Source organism: Falco cherrug, chromosome 7, assembly GCF_023634085.1.
Source record: "Falco cherrug isolate bFalChe1 chromosome 7, bFalChe1.pri, whole genome shotgun sequence".
Classification (NCBI taxonomy): Eukaryota; Metazoa; Chordata; class Aves; order Falconiformes; family Falconidae; genus Falco; species Falco cherrug.
In genome coordinates, this window is record NC_073703.1 from 11,067,918 (window position 1) to 11,090,492 (window position 22,575).

The 22,575-nt window shown below is 39.8% G+C and overlaps 1 protein-coding gene across 1 annotated transcript in view; it reads left to right on the forward strand.

Moving 5' to 3' along the window:
- Positions 1-22,575, forward strand: part of AGBL1 (AGBL carboxypeptidase 1) — a 332,817-nt gene that overhangs the window by 176,207 nt on the left and 134,035 nt on the right. The window contains exon 19 of the mRNA XM_055715877.1: positions 19,196-19,325. Within this exon, the coding sequence (XP_055571852.1) occupies positions 19,196-19,325 (130 nt within the window). The remainder of the gene's footprint in view (positions 1-19,195; positions 19,326-22,575) is intronic.

A 22,575-nucleotide genomic window follows, 5' to 3' on the forward strand; every position in this document is an offset into this window, starting at 1 on the left:
ACATGGTAATCCTGTTCCAACAGGACAAAACCTGACATTTGTCATCATCATATTCGATACATGATATCAAGCGTTGATGCTGAGGTCTGAGCATGCCATTATAATGGCAATAGGTGGTAAGGGAAGACTTTTTTTTGGTCTGTTTGCTCAGGTAATATTATGCCCAGGAACAGAAAGAATAAGAATCCTTATGACTTTGTTCTAAAGAGTTTATTTCCATGTGTTCCTGTTACTAATACAAATTCCTGTTTTTCTTTTTCTTTTTCCCCCCCCCCCCCCCCCCAGTTGTGTAGTATAATGCACCAAATGCTAACAGTGGTATCTTTGGCATTAGAACCTAAATTTATGAAGATCCTGAAAACATGTATTCTGCTGGCTGGTCATACAAAAAAAGGAAACAGTAATTTGATTAATTTTCTTGTTTCCTATGTTTCATAAAATGGTAAATAGATGTCTATGGCCTTCTGAAGTAGCATTTTGTAAAGCATTTCTATAGCCTTTAGCTTGAAGGGCAAATTGGTCAATGTAGGCACCTTGGCTTATGGTTGGATTCAGTTTTCCTGCATCACACTGTAAACTCACGATTGCTCTGCTGGAGTAAGTGAAGTTACTCTGGAGTCTGACAGTATAACTGGAAACATAACCCAATTGTGCTGTGTAAATTGCTACTGTTTTCTTTTTTCATCCCCTTGTCTTAAGAACAAGTCATCAACTTTATCTGTCAACCAATCAGAATCTGTCAGTGAAACATCTGGCTTAAGCATCGCTGGCAGAGGAAATGCGATTTGCATCTCTGCCAACAAACACCAAACACTGTACATTAGGCGATGGCAAGGAAATTATTTCCTTTGGGAACAGCAAAAGGAAGATATACACTGATTATTCCTTGCCATTGCAACTCTTGCTAGGACCTGATGTGTATATGCACACACACAGTCTCTTATAGAGTATGTATTTTCTATGCAGGAAACCTGGAATAGGTACCATTATTCAGGTATTCATTAAAAATGTAACCCACAATCTCAGATATAAATGCAAGGCACAGCTTCTCCAAACGTGGCATAGATATTTCCTGCATGGGCATTCTGGGCTGAGGTTTGAAACGTAGATAAACGATCAGGTTAATAGAGCAGCAAAGGCATATTTGCAGTTGCAAGCAGACAGCGAACTAATAATAATAAATCAGTAAGTAAATAAATAAATAAAATTCAAGCAGCTCTCTTCTCTGAATACGATTAAGGGGCTATGTCCATTCAATCAGCATAGTCGCTTTGCCTTTGATGAAATCATGAAAAGTGGATGTAAATAATACTTTGAGAATATAGTTGACTCAAATGTCCCTTTGCAATAATGGGGAACATGTTTTGGAATGAACTTCAACTCAGCTCGCTGAATCAAGGTACCCAGGGAAATGGTTCTTTTCTTCAAGGCTCTCAAGTTACTTTACACAGACAGTAATAAAAAATATGTCCACCCATTTGTTCTAAGCTTTATTCTTGACACTTCCTCTGCTTCAGGAGGATTTACTAACCTGTAACAAATATGATTTGACTGAATTGATTCCTATGTTTACTTTGTTCAAGTGGTATCTCCCAAAGTACCACTGCAATGAGATTCCTTTTGCTTCTTAATGGAGAGCTCATGTCAATAATGACCACTGGGACCTTTGTTGAGCCTCTGCTGCTTTTATAAGTTTTTTACGTTGGAGACTTTTTGTGTCATGTGAGTATAATTTATAGCAGAATCTGTGATGGATGCAAACTAATTTACCTTGGAACTTGTTCCAAAGCATTGTCATTGCTTCAAATAACATCCCTGCTGAGATGGTAGATGTGAGTGGAAGTTGGCAAAGGGAAGAGCAAGAAAGAGGAGACCCCCTGAGGCACTCCAGTTGAAGCAACGATGTAACCTGTCACAGAATTATGCAAAAAACTGTTAGGTGAGTTGCTATGGACCATGACAAATCATCCCTGGAGGACCCTATAGAATGAACAGAAGTAGCTGTGAAGGAATACCATGAAAGCCCAAAGCTGTTGCTGTCTGTGAGGCTGAGTGACTTTGTGCATGTGTCTTACTGACCCCATTAGATGAGTAAGACCTGGTGATTATTTGTCCTCTGGAGTAAGACAATAGCATGAGGATTTATTAGAGTAAATAGGGATTTTGGAATAAATGCTGACAGCAAATCAGTCACTGACTACTGACACATCCTGTTCTGCTTGTAGGCCAACAGAAGAGATCTTTAAATTAGGCTTGCTCCTGCTTGTACTCTGTTTTTGGTTTGTTTTTTTTTTTGTTGGGTTTGGTTTTTTTTTTTCCAAAGAACAAATTTAAACTGTATAACAGAGGATCATCTTAGCATGGGAAAAAAAAAATCATCTATTTCCCTTCACCATCCACGTGGGTTGTTCTTTGTGATAGATTGAAAGGTCATCAGGGGAGAGTGGTGCTGAACTCTAATGTCTTTCTGCCAATTCAAGATAGTGAGCTCTGCTCAAAAGGTATTGCCAGTAGTATAATTTAGGATAGCCCTGTGGCATCCTATTATCTTCTCATTGCCAGACCAAACATTCACTTTTGGCAATGCTGGGCCCAGGTCTTCCTGGTCCTGCAGCTCTTTGGTGTCAATGATAAACAGTCTGCTCATAATGACGGGGCTTGGCGTTCTTTTTCCAAGTGTTGCAGCAGTAGGCAACACATCTTGTATCATGTGTGCCAACAGAGTGTGATGACATTAAAACTCTTTCCAAGTGGAACTCTTCCTCAATGCTTTACTGATAGACAGGTAAAGTGACAGACTTGTCAGAGGCAGGGAGGGAAGATGTGGTTCCTCACATACTCTCATCTTTATCCACAAAAGGCTTCTTGGTCTAGTTAATGTCTTTAAGTTGCTTGGACAGCAACTTATGGCAGAGCAGGCTATAGGAGGCATATTTGCAGAGGATAGTTGGTAGACTTTTTTTTTTTTTGTCTTGTCTTTGATGTTGTGACAGCTTTCAACATTATTTTTTTTAATAGATTTTGTTAAAGGCTTGCTTAATTCTTGGGGTGGTGGAGAGATGGCCTTCATAAGGATCAAATGTGAAATTCCTGAGCAGCATTGGAAGCTTAAAAGGAAACCCATAGTGGGCATATGTGCTGTGTTGGTTTGCTGTTGTCCAAGAGAACCGTTTTGAGTCTCAGTACCTTGTTCTTCTCTACAGTGGACTATTTCTGTGCTGTTTAAAATTGTTTGCTTTTCTGTATAACTCCGAAACTTGTTGGTCAACAGAGACTTTGCAGCTGTTGGGAGTTAGTGTGAGAGATAAGTAATTGGAGGTTAAATGATGTTCACTGTGAGTTCATTTTCAGATCTATAACTGGTATGAATGTGTCTAAAGATCAAATGGGCTTGACTGGGGGATCAAAGAAGGGAAAGATGGGACATCCAAATGCCATAGGTCAAGCAAAATTCTCAAATATCCTGTGGTTTGAATGCGTGCTGAGCACTAAGTAAGTCCTTTTAACACTGTCAGTGTCTTCTGATGGAATTACTTTAGACTTATACCAGCTGAACAAGAGCTGTGCTTGTACCCTCCAGAGGATGTATTCAGAAGTATTCACCAACATGAAGCATCTAAGGTGTAACTTTAATATAGAGGAAGACATGAGATTGTGGTTTGGGATGTAAACTGCTATGCTGTTAATTCATCCTTAGCATCTTGTTTGGACAGCAACCAGTACTGTGTGCTGCAGAAGACATGGGAATCCTCCTCACTGAGGAAAGTGTGAGGAAAAGGAACCATCCTAATCTTTAATCACTGGAGAATGGCTCACAACTGGAATCATGAGTGGTTTATATCCTCTAAAATGCTTCTACTTTGAAATTCAGTGATTCCTTTTGAAGAGTTAACACTTGGGAGGTCACCTAATCATGTCTCCCTGTCTGATGGTGTACAACCATGTTCTGTGATTTCTTCCAAGCAAGTCGTATTCACCTGACAGAGCTGGGAAGTGCTAGACTGAAACCACGCTAAGCAATTTTAACCCATTTCAACACCCACAAAATTTGTGTTTTACTAATGTTTACACACAATTGCAGTTACTGCCTTTCTGCTAGGCAGCAGCTGGGGACTGATGGCAGGCCAGCTGCAGCCTGCCACAGCCACCGCTGGAGTGCCTGCACATATAAAAATGATAAAACGTCCAGCCCTACAGTTACCTAATTGCAGCTGGGATTTTGCAGCTGTGGAGTCACACCATGAGAAATACATTCAGTGCTGCAATTCAGTAAGTGTGCTTTTCAGGCCAACAAATTTGCCTTGTGAGCTGAAGGGAAATGAGCTCTATAGACCTAATTCTTCCTTTTTTCTTTTTCTGGTTGCAATCCCTTTTTGCTTTGTGTCACCAGTAATTTTCAGTGCTCAGGAATAGAGATAAGCATCCTTCATGGCATCAACTTTTGAGGACCACAAAGTAATTACTTTCAGTGGTTGTGAAGAGCTTTAAAAAAAAAAAAAAATGATTATTTTGCTCTTTCATTCATCAATTTTCCACTTTCTTCCAATGTTTACCACTCAGTCTCAGACAAGTCATTAAACTGTTCTCTAATTATTTTACCCATCTATACAGTGGTGGCAGTAATACCTTAAATAAGCTTTTGGGGTTTAATGATAATTGTTCAAAATGTCTGAGTGATTGAAAAAAGATGGCCATTTTGAAATGGAGATTTCACATTAAAAGTGCATTTTCCATACTCTCAGGGAGGGTAGGGTTGATTAATTATTTTTTAAAATGGTAGATCTTGATTTCTGACATCCAAAAAATGGCAGCAACTATGATTGATTTAGTATATGTTTTTTGCTTAAATCATTGGCAATTTTTGGTGATCAACTTGGCAGCTGGCCACAAAATCAGAACAAAAACTTTATCAGCTTTCCAGAAAATGCTGTATATTTCTCAGAGGTTTTTTGAAGGGTGGATTGTCCTGGTTTCAGCTGGAATAGAGGTAATTTTCTTCTTAGCTAATTTTCTTGTTCTCTGGTGTGAGAACATTGTTGTATCTTAAAAATTACAACTGGTAAGGATTTTTCAGCACTATATAGCATTATTAATTACACATTACTGTTGGAATGGGGCTGGTCAAGAAAGGCAGAAGACTGGCTGGAATTTTAGCTAGGTCCTATCCTGCGGGCACAAGTGACTTCACTTGCTTATAAATATTCCAAAAAGATGAGAAGTCACCAAGCTGAGAAAGCACTGATTTACCTAAATACAAACTGTGACAACTGAACTGTGTTACTTTATATGTAGGAGGAAGACAACTTAGATCTTAAGGTCTTTCCTATGCCATTCTTTATTCCTCAGTGTTTTCACAGTCTTGGTCAAAATAATTGGCAACCTTGTGCAACCTTTATTCCAGCTGATCAGAATGGCCTACTTGAATTTGTGCATTGATTTTTCTAGGAGATATTTCTATGGGCTTATCTATATTGACTAAACGTTATACAGCTGAGTCGTTAATCTCTCTTGGGTCTGTGAGTGATAGGATAGCTCAATGAAGAAGGAGTCCTGCAGAAATTATATAAAAAAAAAAAAAAAAGCACAATCACATGTCATCAGAAATATTCTAGAGGCTTGTTAGCCCTCTTGCCTTTTGTTAGGATTGTAAGCAGGCACTATGCTTGTTTCTCTTTCAAATCCATCTTGGAACAGAGAAAACTTTATTCCTCTGTGCTTTCTTTCCATGTTACTCTACTGAGACACACATTATGAGTACATCTCCACAGAAAATAACGTCTTCGAGTCGCATCTAGGATTGTTTCTCAGCAGTGACAGAATATTGTTTTTCTTTTCCATAAACAGTTTTGAAAACCTCTTGGTTCGTAGTTCGAGCTTGGCATGGTTTCTCCTTAGAGGCAATGTTGTATTGCCCTGTATGATGGGCTTTGCAGTACATCAGTGTTGTCATTCGCTCATTGACTCTAAATGTGTATGAAAAGTTAAAAAGTGTTCAGCTCTTTTATACAGCTATGCAAAATCATCTTTCCCCATGAGGAGGTCAAAAAGACTTTTCTGTTTAGTCAGAGAAACACTGTAGCCCTCAGTTGTTGGTTTCTGTAAAGACAGATGACGTGGTCCTATTCCATGGTACTATTGGATAGTATCTGAGTGTGCTGAGTTAGATCAGCCAGTAGATATAAATTGCTTTCAATGGCACTGCATCAATTTTTACCCATGGGTCTTCCAAGTAGAAGAGCTATAGCTGTAAATTACCCTTCTATACGTCCTACAAGAGGTGACCAAAGGGTTGTATCAGAGCTCTCCTCCTTTTTTCCACATCTAAATAAGGGACTCAGTCTGGTACTTTATCATGTACTTTTCTATGAAATATTGCAACTTTTGATCAGGATCGGATATTTTTGACTCACTGAAAAAGGACAGTGCCACTTATCTGAAAGGTTTTTTAAAGAAAACATTTTGCTACAAAGTTGGGATGCTGATCATCAGTTTTCTTCATGGGTGTCTTCACACTTAGCCATCAATCCCAAAATCTTCACAATTTGTTATTCTTTAAAAGATTATTCTTCTGTATTACATTAAAAACAAGTGTGTGGAAGGGGTAGTAGGGAAGAGCTAAGGGGAAAAAAGCCGCAAATTTTTGGATAAAGCACTGTATCCTCCATTTTGGAATGTTGATGATATCCTCTGATTTTTCAAACTTCCTGATTCGATTTAAGAACAGAGTTAAAAATGAACAGTAAGGACCACAATTTAGTTGCCCCAATCTTTTTTTTTTTTTTTTTGGATGCTAGTTAAGAATTTCGTGGCTTTGGAAGATGCTGAGTGCTTGCAAGTCTATTGAACTTCAATAGGCAGTGATGAGTAGCTCCATATTTTGAAAAATCAGGTCATTTATTTCAGTATTCAAGTAACTTCTCTTTAGAAATCTGTTTCAAGAGGGAATTTTTTGATCACACTAGTCCCCAATTAAATTTGTCAATTGCTATGCAAAAACAGCTTAGATTTTTTGCTCACACAAGTATATATGAACCACTTTCATACATTTGTTCCTATCTAGTGCCCTAGTTTTTCTTTACTAGAAACTTACAGTGAGATTTCTGCAGTTAATGTGTTCAGGATGGTATCTACCGCAAGTCTTTCAGTTCCCCTGAAATTCTTATAGCACCTCTTAGGAATCCTGAATCTCTACGCACCCTGAATTTTCAGTGCCAGCTGTACTTAGCACTTAAATAAACTCTCCACAACTTTTGTCCAAGTCTTTCTAGGGTTTGTGAGCTTTCTGGAGAATTTGGTTCAGGTTTGTGGTTTTACAGTAATTCTATCAGTTGCTGCTTGTTATGTGTACACTTTTAATTTTTTTTCTGAATGTTTTGCAGAGCTCTGCAAGCCCATCAGGTTTCTCTAGTGGATACTTTATTTTAATAAGTGTGTATTGAATGCTTCGTTTAACTTTACTATTGTGAAGTGCCCAGAGACACTGTGCTTGGATGAGCAGTTATGTAAGTGCAATTTGCTTTAGTTTTTTAGGATCAGAATTAGCATTCAACCGAGGTTTGAAGGCTCATAGTGCATGTGCACGGGGGAAAGTAAACAAATAAAGAGAGCTTAGTACATCTACAGACATAACCCCAAACTGCTTTTTTTCTCCATGACTGCCTGCTCTACCTGCTGGCAGATCAGTCCCCCAAACGCCCTTCTGGCAATGCTGGAGTGGTTGTTGCCTGATCTCTAAGGACACGCTGAAGGATTAGCTTCATGCTAGCAGAGGACTGAATTTGTTTTGCTGAGAATTGCAGAACTGTTATCTCTTTGTCTCCCTCCGCTTTACCATTATTAAATAATTATGGTTCAATGTGCTTATCCTGGTGAACAGATGCTTTTTTTTGGTAAAACTTTGCTGTCTACAGGCTGGACGTGTCCTTGGTAGTAGTTGCCAGGTTTCATATAGGGACAACGCAAATTCATCTTTTGTGTGGCAGCCCTAAGACACATATTTTTGCTGGCCTGGGCACTGGAAGAATTCAATCTTTCTTCTCTTCTTTACCTAAAACTCTTACAGAAAGGATGTAGTAGGGGAGATAGTACACAGATTTGTAAGCAGGATTGTCCACAACAGTGTAAGTGGCATTTTGGGGTGGTTGTTGTTTGTTTTGTTTTGTAGCTGGAATGATTTGTCAAATTATTTGCTATGCATTGCTTACTAGCTATTGCATGAAGGAATCTCCAGTTACTGGTAGTAATGGTATTTTTAACTTATTGCTCAAGCATTCCAAAGCCTTAATGGTTTCCCAGAATACATGAGGGACTCGGGCAAAGTGTTAGCCATGAGTTCACAGCACTGGAGAGAAGTATTATATAGGGCTAGAACATCTCTAAGGAAGATACCATGTGCTAGCAAAGAAAGAACGCAGGAACATATGTCCGGTTAAATAGAAAACAACCACATCCCTTCAAAGTCAGGTGGAACGTATAACAAGAAAATAAAAGAAGGTGGTTTTGTTGGGTTTTTGTGGGGGGTTGCTTTTGGGTTTGTTTTGTGGTGGTGACGGAGTGGTTTTTTGGTTTCTGTTTTGACTTGGAATCTGTATTGCAAACGGGTCTGATCCATAAATACTGTTCATCTCCACAGATGGGGACAGCTATTGCAAAGAAAGCAAATAGTGTTTTATAGGAACTCCTGACTCTTCAGTGGAATTCACAGGCAGTTAGAAATCCCATATCAGAAAGAAGAAATATAACAAGCCTGCATTCATATGTGTCATTGCTGAGTAACCTGTGAGGAAATGCTGCTTTATTGCAGAGAGATCATATTTGCCATGCAAGTAGCCTGTGAAGCTGGTAGAGGTCAAGTCCCATAATACTATAGGCCACTACAGTGGGAATTTCCTGTGATGTTGTAGATCTTAGCAGCGATATCTTCAAAATACTTGGGTTTACAACAAGGCTGGTGGAAAAAAAAAAGGGGGATGGGGTGGGGAGGGTGTGGGGGAAAAAAAGAGGAAATTCTTCTAGCATGAACAGCTACAAAATCTAGTGTTACTTTCCTTAGCTAACCCATGCCTGCCTCGCAAAGGAAAGGAGTTGAAGGAATTGGCAAGTTACTTACTTGGTTTTGTGTTATTTTGTAAACTACCACTCAGTGTATTTCAGTTAATGCTGCTTTGTCGGAACTATAATTTACTAATGGAGGAAGTATAGCGTGTCTTCATGTATGTCAGCCTATGGCCAGTTGCACTATAAATCACATTTATATTGATAGACCTCATGTAAAATGAGGTCCCTTTTTGTGCTTCTACACTAAGCTGAGGAACTTGGTGACAAAATAAACCTACCCTGTGCCAGTTCTTTTTTAGAGAAGGAAAACAGCATGGGTTTTGAGCAATGGTAATTAATGCTGAAGGATGAATGTGTGAGCCTACTCAGCATTACAGGGGGACAAGCAATCCTGCCTAATCTAGAGCAGCCATGTTTAAATTTATTTTTTTAAAGTTTATTATTAACCTCTCTTCAGAACACAACAGAACAAGTTTGGCAAAACAACCTTCCAGCCACTATAGGGCTGAAAATATATGTGCTCAAAGACATCTTATTTTGGAATACCACCACCTTATTGTCATGCAGGTGTGACTCGCAGAGACTTGTCCCTGCTGCTTGTTTTTATTGAGGAAGATGGCTGAGGTGGTGGAAAGGGGACATAATGCGCCTCAGCTTGGGAGGAGTGACTTCAGTCTTCCTCACCTTTATCTCTTCTTTGTGGCCTTTTTCTCCCTTTTTTCTGTCTTCATTGCCAGCTGGCAGGTCACTGTCCTGCTTTGCAGTGGGGTGTTAGCTTGCTTAAACAAGTGTGATTTCCGTACTTGAAAAGCTTTGCAGACCCCAGACTGGAAAGGGCTTGCAGGTTTCCAAGCAGACTTGTCTTCTGGGATAGGGGGGTGATGCTCTAATCAATGCCTAGTCCTTGAATTCTGGGCATTAGAAACAGGACAAAACCTTATAGATGATGTTGAATAGGGTTAGGCCAGGATGGTCTAGTGATGGTCCAGGAAAGAACTGTATCCTGCAGCATGTTCATTGTGCAGGGCTTGCCTCATTGTTAAAAAACAAGTACAAGGGTTCTTCACTACTTACTGGCAGTAATGTTGTAGTAGTCCAATTATTCTGTAACTTATTAGCAAAATGTTTGGAGGAACCTGAACTTACGGATTCACAGCAACTGCTTTGAGACCCTTTCCTCCCATTCTAGTTACAACTTAAATTCCACAAAAGTAGAGGACACTAAGAATGAACACTACCTCCTGGACTCTTCAGCTAAGTAAGGATTCTAGGAAAAGCTAACAGATCTGAAGACATCACTGCACATTCTTTTTTATTTATATTTTTTTCCTGAACCTCTACAAACCCCTTTGGATGTGATTTTCGCTCTTAATCTATGATGCCACGTTTGCCCTTATGCATTATTTATTTTCACTCAGGTTTTAGAACAATCATCTGCAAATTGCAATTCTTAGTACTCATTTATATGCAGAGATTGCACTGATTTAACTAACAGATTTTTAAATCAACTCAGTTAATTCAATGCAACCCATATGTGAGCAATTAGCTTAAGTCAGTTAAAAATCCTCTTCAAATATATGGGTATAAGCCACATTTAAAATAAGAAAGTCAGAATACAGGAATTAGAAACAGGCTAAATGACACTAATTTAAAAGTGAAGTTTTAGTTAATTTGATATGCTTTCATCAGATCTTAGGTTCTCTTCCTGGTTTCTCACTGATTTACTGCTTTGTTGCTGAGTGGCTTCACTTCTCAATGTCCCTGCCTGCAAAATTAGGATTTGCTGACATTGCTTGTAGAAGGATGTAAGTGGTGCTGTTTGGGAAAATATGGTTTTCCCCACTATGCAAAGCTTAAGCTTTTCTATGAATAACAGGTAGTCAAAACTGGAGCCAAATATTCCCATTTAAAAGCAGTATTTCCATTTGGAAGTGTCATCATGGTGCCATTTGGGAGTTGTTTGGCTGTCCTGTTGTCCTGGCTCCCCCAGCCAAACTACAACTCCCATGTTGCATTATAATTTTGCATCTTACTGAATGGCTGTCATGTTGCATTCGGGGACGTGTGGCCCAGGCAAAAAGACCCTCTGATAGAGAGGAACTGGTGCCTAAAAAACCTCAAGTGCCTGTTTTCTAACATATGCTGAGACATCTTTCTTAAAGAGTTCTGATATTTTGGATGGTACCATTTGGAGTTTTGGCCGAAAAGTCAAAGTTTTAAGGGGAATAGAGTGTTTGATTGGTGAGGAAAAGTCAACACGTCCTGCAGAAAGTAGATACTTGTTATATGAAACCTGTGCTGAAAATTGAATTTTCCATCCAAACCCAATGATTTAAAATGCTGGTTTAAGGCTTTTTAATCAATTATATACAAAGTATTTGAAAGGTGTTTGAAAAGACTCTTGAGATGACCCCATCTCATGGACAATGACAAGAAACTGAGAACGCTGTTTTTATTTGCTCCTTCATAAAACAGCACAAAGCATTATTGCATTTTTCTCATAAATGATGGTACAAAGTGTGGGCAAATACAAGTGAATGAATTATCTGGAATTTAATAGCTCCTGTTGTTACAACTAGAAGAAATAGAAGTCTGATGGGCATCCTTTGATGTGGAACTGGGAGGGAGGTTCGCTTATCTGTGGCAATGCTGTTAACTGACCTTTTCAGTAGGTCATGTGAACTTCTTGTCTTACTTGATTATGACATTGACAGCATTAGCTGGGGTGAAGCAGATTTCATTCTGTGTGTCTAACTGATTTGTGCCCAAATGCAACTTAATGAAATGTGTCCACGGAGAGAAAAGAGATCCTTATAACAGAGGGAACTGGGCAAGCACAGAGACACAGTTACATGCACCAAACTTGAAGAGCACAAACTGCATCGTTTATCTTGGGAAGCAAGGATTGTCCATTGTGACAAAATCGGTCAGATGTAGCAAGTGAAACACTGAAGGCTCGTTACGCTAATTAGTATCAGTGTTCAGCTGTAGGGAGGCAAGAAGAAGCTGGCAGTGTGATATTTCAGGATAGCATTCGCCCAAGAGGAAGCATTATACGTCATGGATTCATTAGTGCCGGGAGGGAAGAGTCGTACAGCAGCCACAGTCCAAAATGAGACAGATCCTTTCAAAGGCATCCTTAAATTGGCTGGTATCCAGAGAGCACATGTCATTCAGGATATAAGTTTGGCATTGTGTGCGTGTATAAGGTGCAATAAAAAAAGGGAAGAAAGTAATAAAAAAAATTCCTCTTACAGGCTTAGGAGTAAAATAGGCAGTAAGAGTTCACAGTACGATTGAAAAATCACCTTTGCTTGGTACTTTATGAGAATCTCTTGGGAGAAGTTGACTTTCCAGCCTTGGTTTTCATCATTGAGTTAAACAGTGCATGTCTGTCTTGGTGCTCTAATACTAACTGTGGCCTTTACTCATGGTGAAAGCAGGTGTGATAGTAAGATGTGGTGCAAATGAGGCTTGAGGGCAATTAGCATTGCAGTAGGTCATAAGTAAGTGGGGAGGGGATTGTAAATATAATTTAGGAATGAAATGCATGCTTGAGGAAAAAGAGATATGGAATAAGGATTGTGGCTGCTGAACTCCCAGACGCTTTGGTTATGTTGGGAAGGGAAACTGCTCTTGAGCCTGTTATACTATACAGGCTCACATTGTGTTCACATTGCTTGCAGCCAAAATGAAAGAATGAATTATCAGAAATGAACTGTTGTCTGCAGTAATGCTGATGGGAACTGTTCCATTCATCAGTGTCTGTGTATACGCCTTGAAGCTAGTCACCTGCATTTCACTGTAAACAAGGGAAATTCTAATAACTTCACCCCCTGAACAAAGGAAAAACATCACCTTCTTCCCTTCTTGGAGTAACCAGGTGAAGGGATCACCTCACTGCAGGGATACCCTGGGGCTTGACAAGATGCAAAAGTGAGATGTCCCAAAGGGAGCTTTAAGTGGCTCATTTTCATGGTGGGAAAGATATTTCATTATGAAATCAGTGGTGCAGTCCAGAGTATGGTAGGAAAAAATACCCTGCCCTCTGTTCCCGTGTCTTTGATTCCAGCTGTACAGTGCAGTACTGCAAGTCTGTACATATGTCTGCTATAAAATGAAGAGCTCTACAAAGAAGTTCTCAGCACTTCGTGTTTTGCCTTATGCTGTTAAGACGCAGAAATTTCAGGGGATGGAAGACTAGTTAGCTGCCATTCTAAAGCTTCTGAAAAATATCCAAATATTTAAATTCCAGTTTGGTTTACATCACTCTGTGGTGGGTTGACCCTGGCTGGATGCCCAGCACCCACCCAGCCGCTCTGTCCCTGCCCTCCCCAGCTGGGCAGGGGAGAGAAAACAGAACGAGAGGGTCCTGGGGGAGGGCAGGGCAGGGACATCACTCAGCAGTTACCGTTGCCAGCAAAACAGACCCAAAGTGGGGAAATCAGTGCAATTTATTATCATTTGGCCATGGCCAGCAGCAGGTCTGTCAAGAAGCCGGCTGGTGTTGGCTCCATCTGCACAGGAGAATCTTCTGGCAGCTTCTCACAAAAGCCACCCCTGCAGCCCCCCCGCAGCCCAAACCCTGCCAACAAACCCAATACAATCACATAAGCGTGCTGTTTCATTGGATTGCTCTCAATGTAAAGCCTCCAATATTTATGTTGTTCTGGTGATATTCTGTTTCTGGAATGATCGTTGGCATCACAGGGCAATACCATGACACCATGCCTGGTGGCATTGGATGAGCATCTCTGTGAAGTATACATATGATGAGTATAGTCATGATGGTTTCAGCACATGGGCTTGAACAAAGCCAGTCAAAGACAGAAAATAACGGTTATATTTCTAACAACTTCCTTTAAATTATAAGGGAGGGCTTATAATTTAAAGATGATGATGCTTTCTCACATCACTGATCTTGATCTCTGGAAAATTTAAAATTAGGACAAATGGAGGATCCTGCCTGCCCACACCCCCCACACGCAGCCTTTTTTATTCTCCAGATTGCTCTGGGCTTTCTTAATGGCAAGACCAAAACACATTAATGAAAATATTTCTGCTTCCATCCTAGGCAGTGGTTATTTATAAAGTCCAGCATGTTGTGGCTGGTTGAGGCTGCCCCGTGCTGCTCAGTGGCATCCTGATATTTACTTGTGCCTAGTTCCTTTTACATAGATATTCTTATCCTGCGCTAGTACTACTGTCTGCTTTTAAGATGCACAACGAATGGTGATGCTGCTCTCTACATATCAAACGCAATGCATCCCTTTAGATTTTATAGTTCCCTGTAACCCAGGTGCTGTTATTATCGGTCTTGACATCATTCATTCAATATGATAGGCCCCGTCTTTCCATTTATCTGTAATGGACAGGAGACTTTGAATCATTTTATCTTCCAAGCACAGCAACATCTTTTCTTTAAAATGTAACTTTTCTCTCCATTTTTTGTTTTCTTCCTTGTCTAATATCTTGTGTATTATATTTATCCCCAATCTCTTTACTCTGCACCTCCTGTTCCCTTTTGTTTTGTTTTTGCTATGTATCTATCTCTTTCTCTCTCTCTCTCTCCCCACCCCTCCCATTTTTGTATCTGTGTAGGGCACTGATCTAGGCTTATTGCAATCAACTAAAAGGTGCCCTTGACCTTATTATGGCTTAAGTTAGGACCAGGTATCATCTCTTCTGTATATGTGGCTTGTGCAGTATTTGAGGTCACCTTGTCCTCAAAGCCAAGCAGGCTTAAGAGTACAATGGCAAAGAAAACACATCTTTAGTAAAACTTAATGTCAGGCTTTGAGGTACAAGATTAAAAGCAAAGTCTTAAAAGTGCAAACAGCTGTAAAATACAATTCTGTCTTAAACTGAACAAGTCCATTCTTTAGCTACCTAGTCTCTTTCTCGTTAATGCCCTGTGAGGTGTCCCTGCCTTGAAAGCAAGAGTCTAATGTTCCAATCAGAAGTTCAGTTACTTCCTATGGTCTTAGAAGAGGAATCTCAACCTGATCTTTCTGTCTGTGGTGTATCAGCTTCAGATGGTAGGGATCCTGTTTTCACAGAGTAGCTCTCCTACATGATTACCTGCATTTATCAATCTTTAGAGCTGAGGATTGCATAGAAATAGGAATATTCTTGGTGCCATATGATGATGATATTTAAAGCTAGCACTCACCAACAGAATCACCTAAGGAGGAATTCACTCTGCTTGGAAACAGTCACGAGTTACCTTTTCTCCAGGGACTGAATGGCTTGAGTGCTTTGATTTTTTTCATCTTACTGAACTAGGTGGCACTGGTGGAGTACATCTGAAGGACAGACTACCCAAGTGTTTATTTTCTTGGGCAACAGTATATGCTGAACTTTGCATTAACTGAATGCTTTGCTCTGTATCATTGTGGCAATCTGTTTTCTGGCCATGTCTATTTAGAAGAGTCTAGTTAGCAAGGATCAGAGGACCTCCTCTTCCACCAGCTCCATAGCTTCTCTTGAGTCACTCTACAGATACAGAAATACCGTGGGGGTCTGCTTGGAGAAGGTCAAATGCATCTGTTTCTTCTCCTTGTGCTCTACTCTGCTTCGTAGCCACGCACTGCCCCAGAGGTCGCTAATAGCTATCCCATAGGCTGATACACATCAAAGAATGTCCTGGCTATGTGAAGGTAGAAGAGGAGGCAGGGCTATAACAGAAGCATCAGGCTTGTGAACAGGAGAAACTCAGTTTAATTGTTTTGAATGTATCTGGGTGGAAGATACGTAACAAATAGAATTACAGGTAGGCTATACAGAAACACAGAGTTGGGGTTTTCTTCACTTATTGGAATTCTTTTTGGAAAATGTTTTTGTAATTTCCTTTCAGCTGTTACTAGTCCCATCCAAGGTGACAGCTAGTCTTGCTAATGCTGCAAAGGCGAAAAGGCGCATAAAACATTTAAAGTAAATATAATAGCTTGGAACTGTGTTGTAAGAAATGCCTTTGATTTGAGCAGTGAATTTCATTAAATCCTGCCAGACATTCAAAGCTAGTCTCAGCTTCCCAGCCCCTTTATTTGTTATCAGCAGTTGGAATCAGCTTAATATTTTACCTTCACCCTTGGTTGCAGAGCATAACGGACAAAACCATTATCTGAGGATGTCATCACTGTTAGGAAAGAGAGAGAAGAAAGGAAGGGATAAGGGCAAACAAGGCTGCCAGGGAGCTGGTATCTACTTAAGTAAACAGACTAACAGTATGGGAGGATGGAGCAGAATGGGAAAAATCTGCATCTCATAATTTAATTAATGTTCTGCATCTCCTTAAGAGCTGCGGATACAAACTGTCAGGCTTTGGGCTAATATTTAAAGGTTATTTAAATGAGCAGAGATGTTAATCATTGAAGGGGCAAAGCTGAACATTGTCTTGCAGCTCTTGCCTACATGCAGGGATGTTACCTTCCTTCCCTGCAGTAAATAAGAGCTCTCAAGTTATTGATTTAGATTTGGATTACACTTACTAAACTAATACTAAGCAACCACCAGCATCTGTGAACTGCAGAGGAGGGGATTGTCTTGTCATAGAGTCACATCCAAGAAGAGTCACAATTTGTATCAGAGCAAGAGAGTTGGTAAATTGTATTATGGACAGGGTGAAACCTGTCTGAAGAGTGAGGGTGCTGTGGACTGCAGAGATGTCAGCATGCTGCGTGGAAGCTCTGTTCATGTGCGAGTAATGCGTTGCAGTCCACGGGCCACAGTGGAACCAGCTTCAGCAGTAGGAAACACTAGTGCCTTGTCCCACCATCTACTTGGGTTTAATGTGTGTTAATAGACTTGATTAGGAGTTTTTCTTACATGGTCTTCTAACAGGTCTATGGTATTTCTTTATATGTTCTGAAGGAATAAGGAATTTTTTAATGGAGATTTTTAGTCTAAGAAATAGTGAAATAAAAATTGAGCTTGGAGTTTGTTTGGCATTAATATCTGTATTAACTGAATGGTTTTGTTTTTACTCCCCTGTATGTTTGGCTTTGTATGTTGGACTCTTCCAGCATGTATCAAGGTATTTTAGCAAAGGCACACGTGCAGATGGTTTGGGTAGGCACAAGCTAGCGTTAATCCCCACAGGAGAAGTGGAAAGAGTGGAAGGGGTTTTTGTAAGCAATTACAATGTTAAGAAGGTATTTCTGTAGGTCTGAAATAATAAGACTTTTCCTTTTCTTCCTTCTTGATGTTAAATTGAAGTATGAGAATAAAATTCCAGCTATGATCCTTTCCCTCAGAATTAAAATTCTGTTGTTATTTTCAGTTAATTGTGCTCCCTGATATAACTGTGGTGCAGGAAGACATCACATGCTTATGTCAAGGAAGTGTTTGGATCTTATTTTTTTACTGGCTACATTGGGGAAAGATGAGTTTCTGAATGCAAGCCAATGATTCTTTATGTGAAGTTATACCTATTGAAAGGAAACTGTGTAAGCACACAAGTTCTTGGCAGAAATACAGCTGCTAATCTCATTTGAGTAGCTGTTGTCCTGAAGATCAGAAGAGGTGAGCCTAAAGGTAACTTTATTTGAAGAGCCTTTGACAAATGTAACAGAAGTTGTCATGTTTTCATGTAGAATTTTTGGCAGAAGCATCACAGCCGCATTTGCTGAGCTCCCATGTGTTAGCTATTGCTAATGTTTTTTGATTTGCTGAATGAGTGACATGGGAACTATGGATTATGAAGAAAGAAGGGAATTCAGATAACAGTGAAACTACAGTAAACCTGGAAAATGGATCTTGTGATGTTGCCAGAAACCCCAAGATGGCATTAGAGACCTTGCTTTTCTACATTAAAAATGTATGAAATATTCTTAGTGACTCTTATTATTTCTTTGTCTTCCATTCTTAAGCAGTTTCCATTGTTTATTCCCTTTTCTTTTAAGGCTTACCTGATTTACAACCTCTTTCTTCAAGCAGCATTTGCAATGCATTGATAATGCCAAAGATGTTACCATAGCTCCAGTGCAAGGCTCTGCTAATACAACAGAGGGCTGTGTCCTCACAAATACATTTGTGCTTTATTTTGTTCTAGGAGGCTGGATCAGCAAAGCTGGATGCAACTCCATAGCTAGAAGTTCATCCAATACTTAAGATTTTTTAAAAAATATATTTTTTTAAATTTTTGAAGCACAAGCCAGTCCAAGATTACAATGCCACTAGAAGTGTTCTAGTGCTGAACTGGAGAGTATGGAGAAGATGAGGGCCTACCACAGTACCTCATGCTCCAGGACTGGTTCCTGAATTTTATCAGCACACCACAATTTGAAAATTGTGAAGCAAATTACAGCAAATCCTTTGAGAACTGTGAGGAGGCTCTGATCTACACACAGTCACTAACAAGGGAGATTAGTTGGATTTTGCAAAATTGTACAGTGACATACTGCTCCATACGGTCAAGTATCCCACACAACCTTCCACTGATCACTGAGTCAGTAACGGAATATTTTCGAGCCAAGTAAGAGAAACATTTTCTCAGTGCAGATCTGGGATCCTTATTTAGCTTTTTATTCAGCCTTTGCAGTGAAGCTAGGTAATTGTTCTACATAATGATGTAGCATGCATCAAGATCTTCTTGATGTGCTTTAGATAGTGGCATTTCTTGTGAGGGGAGAAGCTTAAATGAGATATCCAGCTCATCTCATTTAAGTGCATTCATATTTCAGACTGGTCGAAGAGCTTCAAGTGCCTGTCTTCAATTAGAATGAGTAGGAGTTGGATGTGCTTGTTTGCTGTGGAGATTTTGAGAAGCCTGTGCTCTGTGTAAGCTGGGTGAATTTCATAGACAGCACAGAATTTAGAATATTTCTGAAGAATATTTGTTTATAAGTAGTCTTTTTATTTGTGTGTACTTAGGTAAAGGAAAAACTGCATTTATTTTCTGATCTGACAGGACTGTGCACTATGTGAACCTAGGAAGGAAAGGAAATTATAAAAGTCATATACTATAAGCACCTATAAAATATAATAATGAAAATTGGTTCGTTCTAGCCAGATATTCAAAACCTTTATGTCCGTGTTCTAATATACATTCCCTGTCCTGATGCCAGGGCTTGCCAGAATCAGAAACTTTTTGGAATCAGCTTTTGCTAGTTTGTGATGTGTTTCTTTCTGATTTCAGCCACCGTTGTTCATTGAGTGGAGATGATCTGAACAGACAGTGGTTGACACCCAGTTCGCAGCTCCATCCAACTATTTACCATGCCAAAGGTCTTCTCTATTACCTGCGCAGCATTGGCCGGGCTCCTCTGGTAAGCCTCTTCCGTGATCTTTTGTGAATTATTGTATATGGATTGCTTACTGCAGTTGCATGAACAGTCTTGTTTTAAAGCTAGAGTGATTTGGAAAGCATCATGTGCTGTTTCACTTTCATCTTACTGAGTGTTTTGAAAGTCTTGGATATTTATTCTTTACTGAATGTTCTAACCAACAACTCCAAATTTCAGACTCTCTGCACACCTGGAATATAAGTGAGAAAATAAATTCCTTAAAGCCCATTAATATCCTTGAAGTACTCCAACTAAGCTAAATACTATGAATATCTTATTGCTATCTTCATGGCAATAAATAGGAGAAATTCCACAAATATTTAGCCTGAATGGACTGTTCAAAAGCCCATGTTGGAACAAACCATGCAATCACAAAAACACAAGAAGCAGCCCTCAAAATGTCTGAACTTGCATGTTGTTTTGGTAATGAAAAAAAAATGGCTAGGTCTGGGGGTACCAGAAATTCATGAGACATGAGTCTCTTCTCAAAGCTGCAACTGAGAAAGGGCTGGGGCCCATTCCATTTGCTCAATCTTGTTGCCCAGCAGAACAAAAAGATAGTTCTGACCCCTGAGAAGAAAAACCACAGGGAGGTTCGAATTTTAATGAACAGGCATAGATGCACAGACTGGCAGGTTGGCTAATGATAGCTACGGTCAGTCAGGAAATGTCCAAAGACATCAAATTCCCTCTGGGTTTGATGAGAAAAGCCCCAGACAAGCTGAAAATGTCTGAGCTTCTTTAAGTGAATTCTTGAGGGAAGATGGTTTCTGGCTAAGGCAACAGCCCTGAAATTCAACTCTGCAGGCTGAGGAATACTGTGGAAATTCAACTCCACTGTGAATTTAGTCACCAACCTTTTCCTTTGGTTCAGAGCAGTGTAGGATCAGTCTTGTTTTACCCTGTGATTTGCTATTTGGCCTTTTTTAATGCATAACCATGCTTGTCATATCCAGGTACATAGAGTTGAACACTCAGAGCAAGTTCTCATTATTGCTAAGTGGAGAGAGGCTATTGATCCTATCATCTCCCTCACTCATGGGCTGCATGTCAGCCTTGGTAAACTGATTTTTCTTTGCCTTTGAAGAATACATTGATTTTAGTTTATACATGCTCAAAAATGCCTCCTCCAGAAGATAGCTGGTTGCTGGGTTTCTCCTTATTCTTTTTTTTTTTTTCTCCTTCCTCCAACCTCCAAGATCCCAGGGAGCCAAGTTCACTGATAGCCAAATGATTTCTGTGAAGTGACTTAGTTTCATTTATCCTGGGGATGTGCAAGCAGTTTCTTCAAAGCAAAGCTGCTTGAAGGAGAAAAAGAAAGAACTTTTAAAGTTAACAGCCTTTCAAACCAAAGCCATTTTAATTGGTAGGTTCTATAGAGAACAGCCTGCTAAGTGGTGGGTTGTTTTTTTTTTTTTTTACTTGTTGGCTCTGGGAACCCTAGTAAGATGAGGGACTGGATGTGCTATGACATTTTAGCACTTTGTGGCAAGGGATCTCCTTTTGACTGAGAGCAGCAAAGCGGGAGTGTTGGAGACCACCTTGTTTGGGAGCAGCCAGGTCTGATGGGGAAAGGAAAGTTGTGCTCTCCTTGAGTAGTTGTGGTGCTAAACTCTAAACTGCTGCGGTTTAAAGTTATAGCTGGCAATGCAGTTGCAGCAATCAACAGGGAACCTGTAGCTTGTATAAAGAGTCTGAGCTTTAGTGAAGAGCAGGACGCCCTTAGAGGGGATGTAAAGAACTTCCTAGGGACCAGGAGGCACTGTCCAGTTTGGTGCCATTCAAAGGTGTTATATTGAGCTTGGAAACAAGCATCTGCCTGCAAGGAATGCAGCTCATTGTGAGGAAAAAAACCCTAGGCATGTCTACCTCCAAACTCTGAGTTTCAAAGTCCTGTCATAATGCTATTAAGGAAAAAAATAGACTTCACACACATTAAAAAAAAAAAAAAAAGTCAAAATATTCTGTTTTCCAACAGATTTTCTTGCTTTTCATTTTCTATTTTGCTTTTCCTTTATTTTAAAAGGTGCCTGGTTCTGTGACTCATAAGGAGGGTTGGATTTTGATTTAGAAAGCAGTCCTTACCTTTAGTCAGTGCTGGCAAATAATTTTAAATAGATAAAAATATGCAAGTGTATCTTGAGTCATATCCCAGTGAGTGCAAGCCTTGGGAGTTTAACTGGTTTGTGTGTATTAGTGTCCCAGCCATACAGAAAGACAGGCTGGAAGAAAAGGACTGGTAGGTCTCAGATTTGCTTAGTGTTTGCCCAGCCATATCCCAGGAATAATTCTGTATTGGGTGCTCAAACTACAAAATACAGCTTAGCCTTGGCTGAATCGTGAGACATAAGCTACCCTGTAGTGTGAAAAGGAGGCAGAAGAATGTATTACAATGAATAACTGCATATAAACATTGGGAGTGACTGCAGTATCCAGCAAACTTGTTTAAAATATAGCTCTGTGCAACTTGCAAATAGAAGAATAGTTCAGTAGTATTGACACTTCTACTGTGGAAGCTGGTGACAGCCATGACCTGAAACAACAGCCATATTACAGAGCCTGGCTTTGATAATCCTTTATATCAATAAAGTCTCATTCCAGACCTGTCACTAAGGATTCATCTGCAGGTTTCTTGAGGTGTAGAATTATAGACCTGCTACTGATCAGGCAGCCCCACTATCTGACTATGTGATCATCCCTGTGTAGTTTCTGATATATAAAATAATATTTTAGGCAGATAATATATTGTGTCTCTTGTGTGTTGGTAATTCTGTAAATTGGCAGGTAATTGATACCCAGTTGAGCTGGGTTCTCTGCCTTGAAATAAGACGAAAGATATAAAATCTTCTTTGATATTCATAGGAATAAATTCTAGATGGTACCTGTGGTTAACCTAAGCTATGACTGTGTATTGCTGATAGCTTAGATGAAACACTAGCTGGAAAAATGTCTGTCATTAGCAGAACCAATAAATGCAGCTCTTTGGAGGAGACATTACAGGATAATTGCATGTGGTTCAGACAGTTACTTCAAATGCAGGGGCTGCAGAAGCCCTGCAAAATACGCAACAGCCTGAGGGGGCTGAGTCTCTGGGGTCTGTGCAATGATGGATTTTTTTCCTTTAGAAATGATGCTGCTTGTAGGTTTGCACCAACGAGCGGTTCTCAGACTGCCCTGTTTGTCCTCTCCTTTCCGCCTTTGCTGGGTGGCATGGGTATAAATAAAGCAAGAG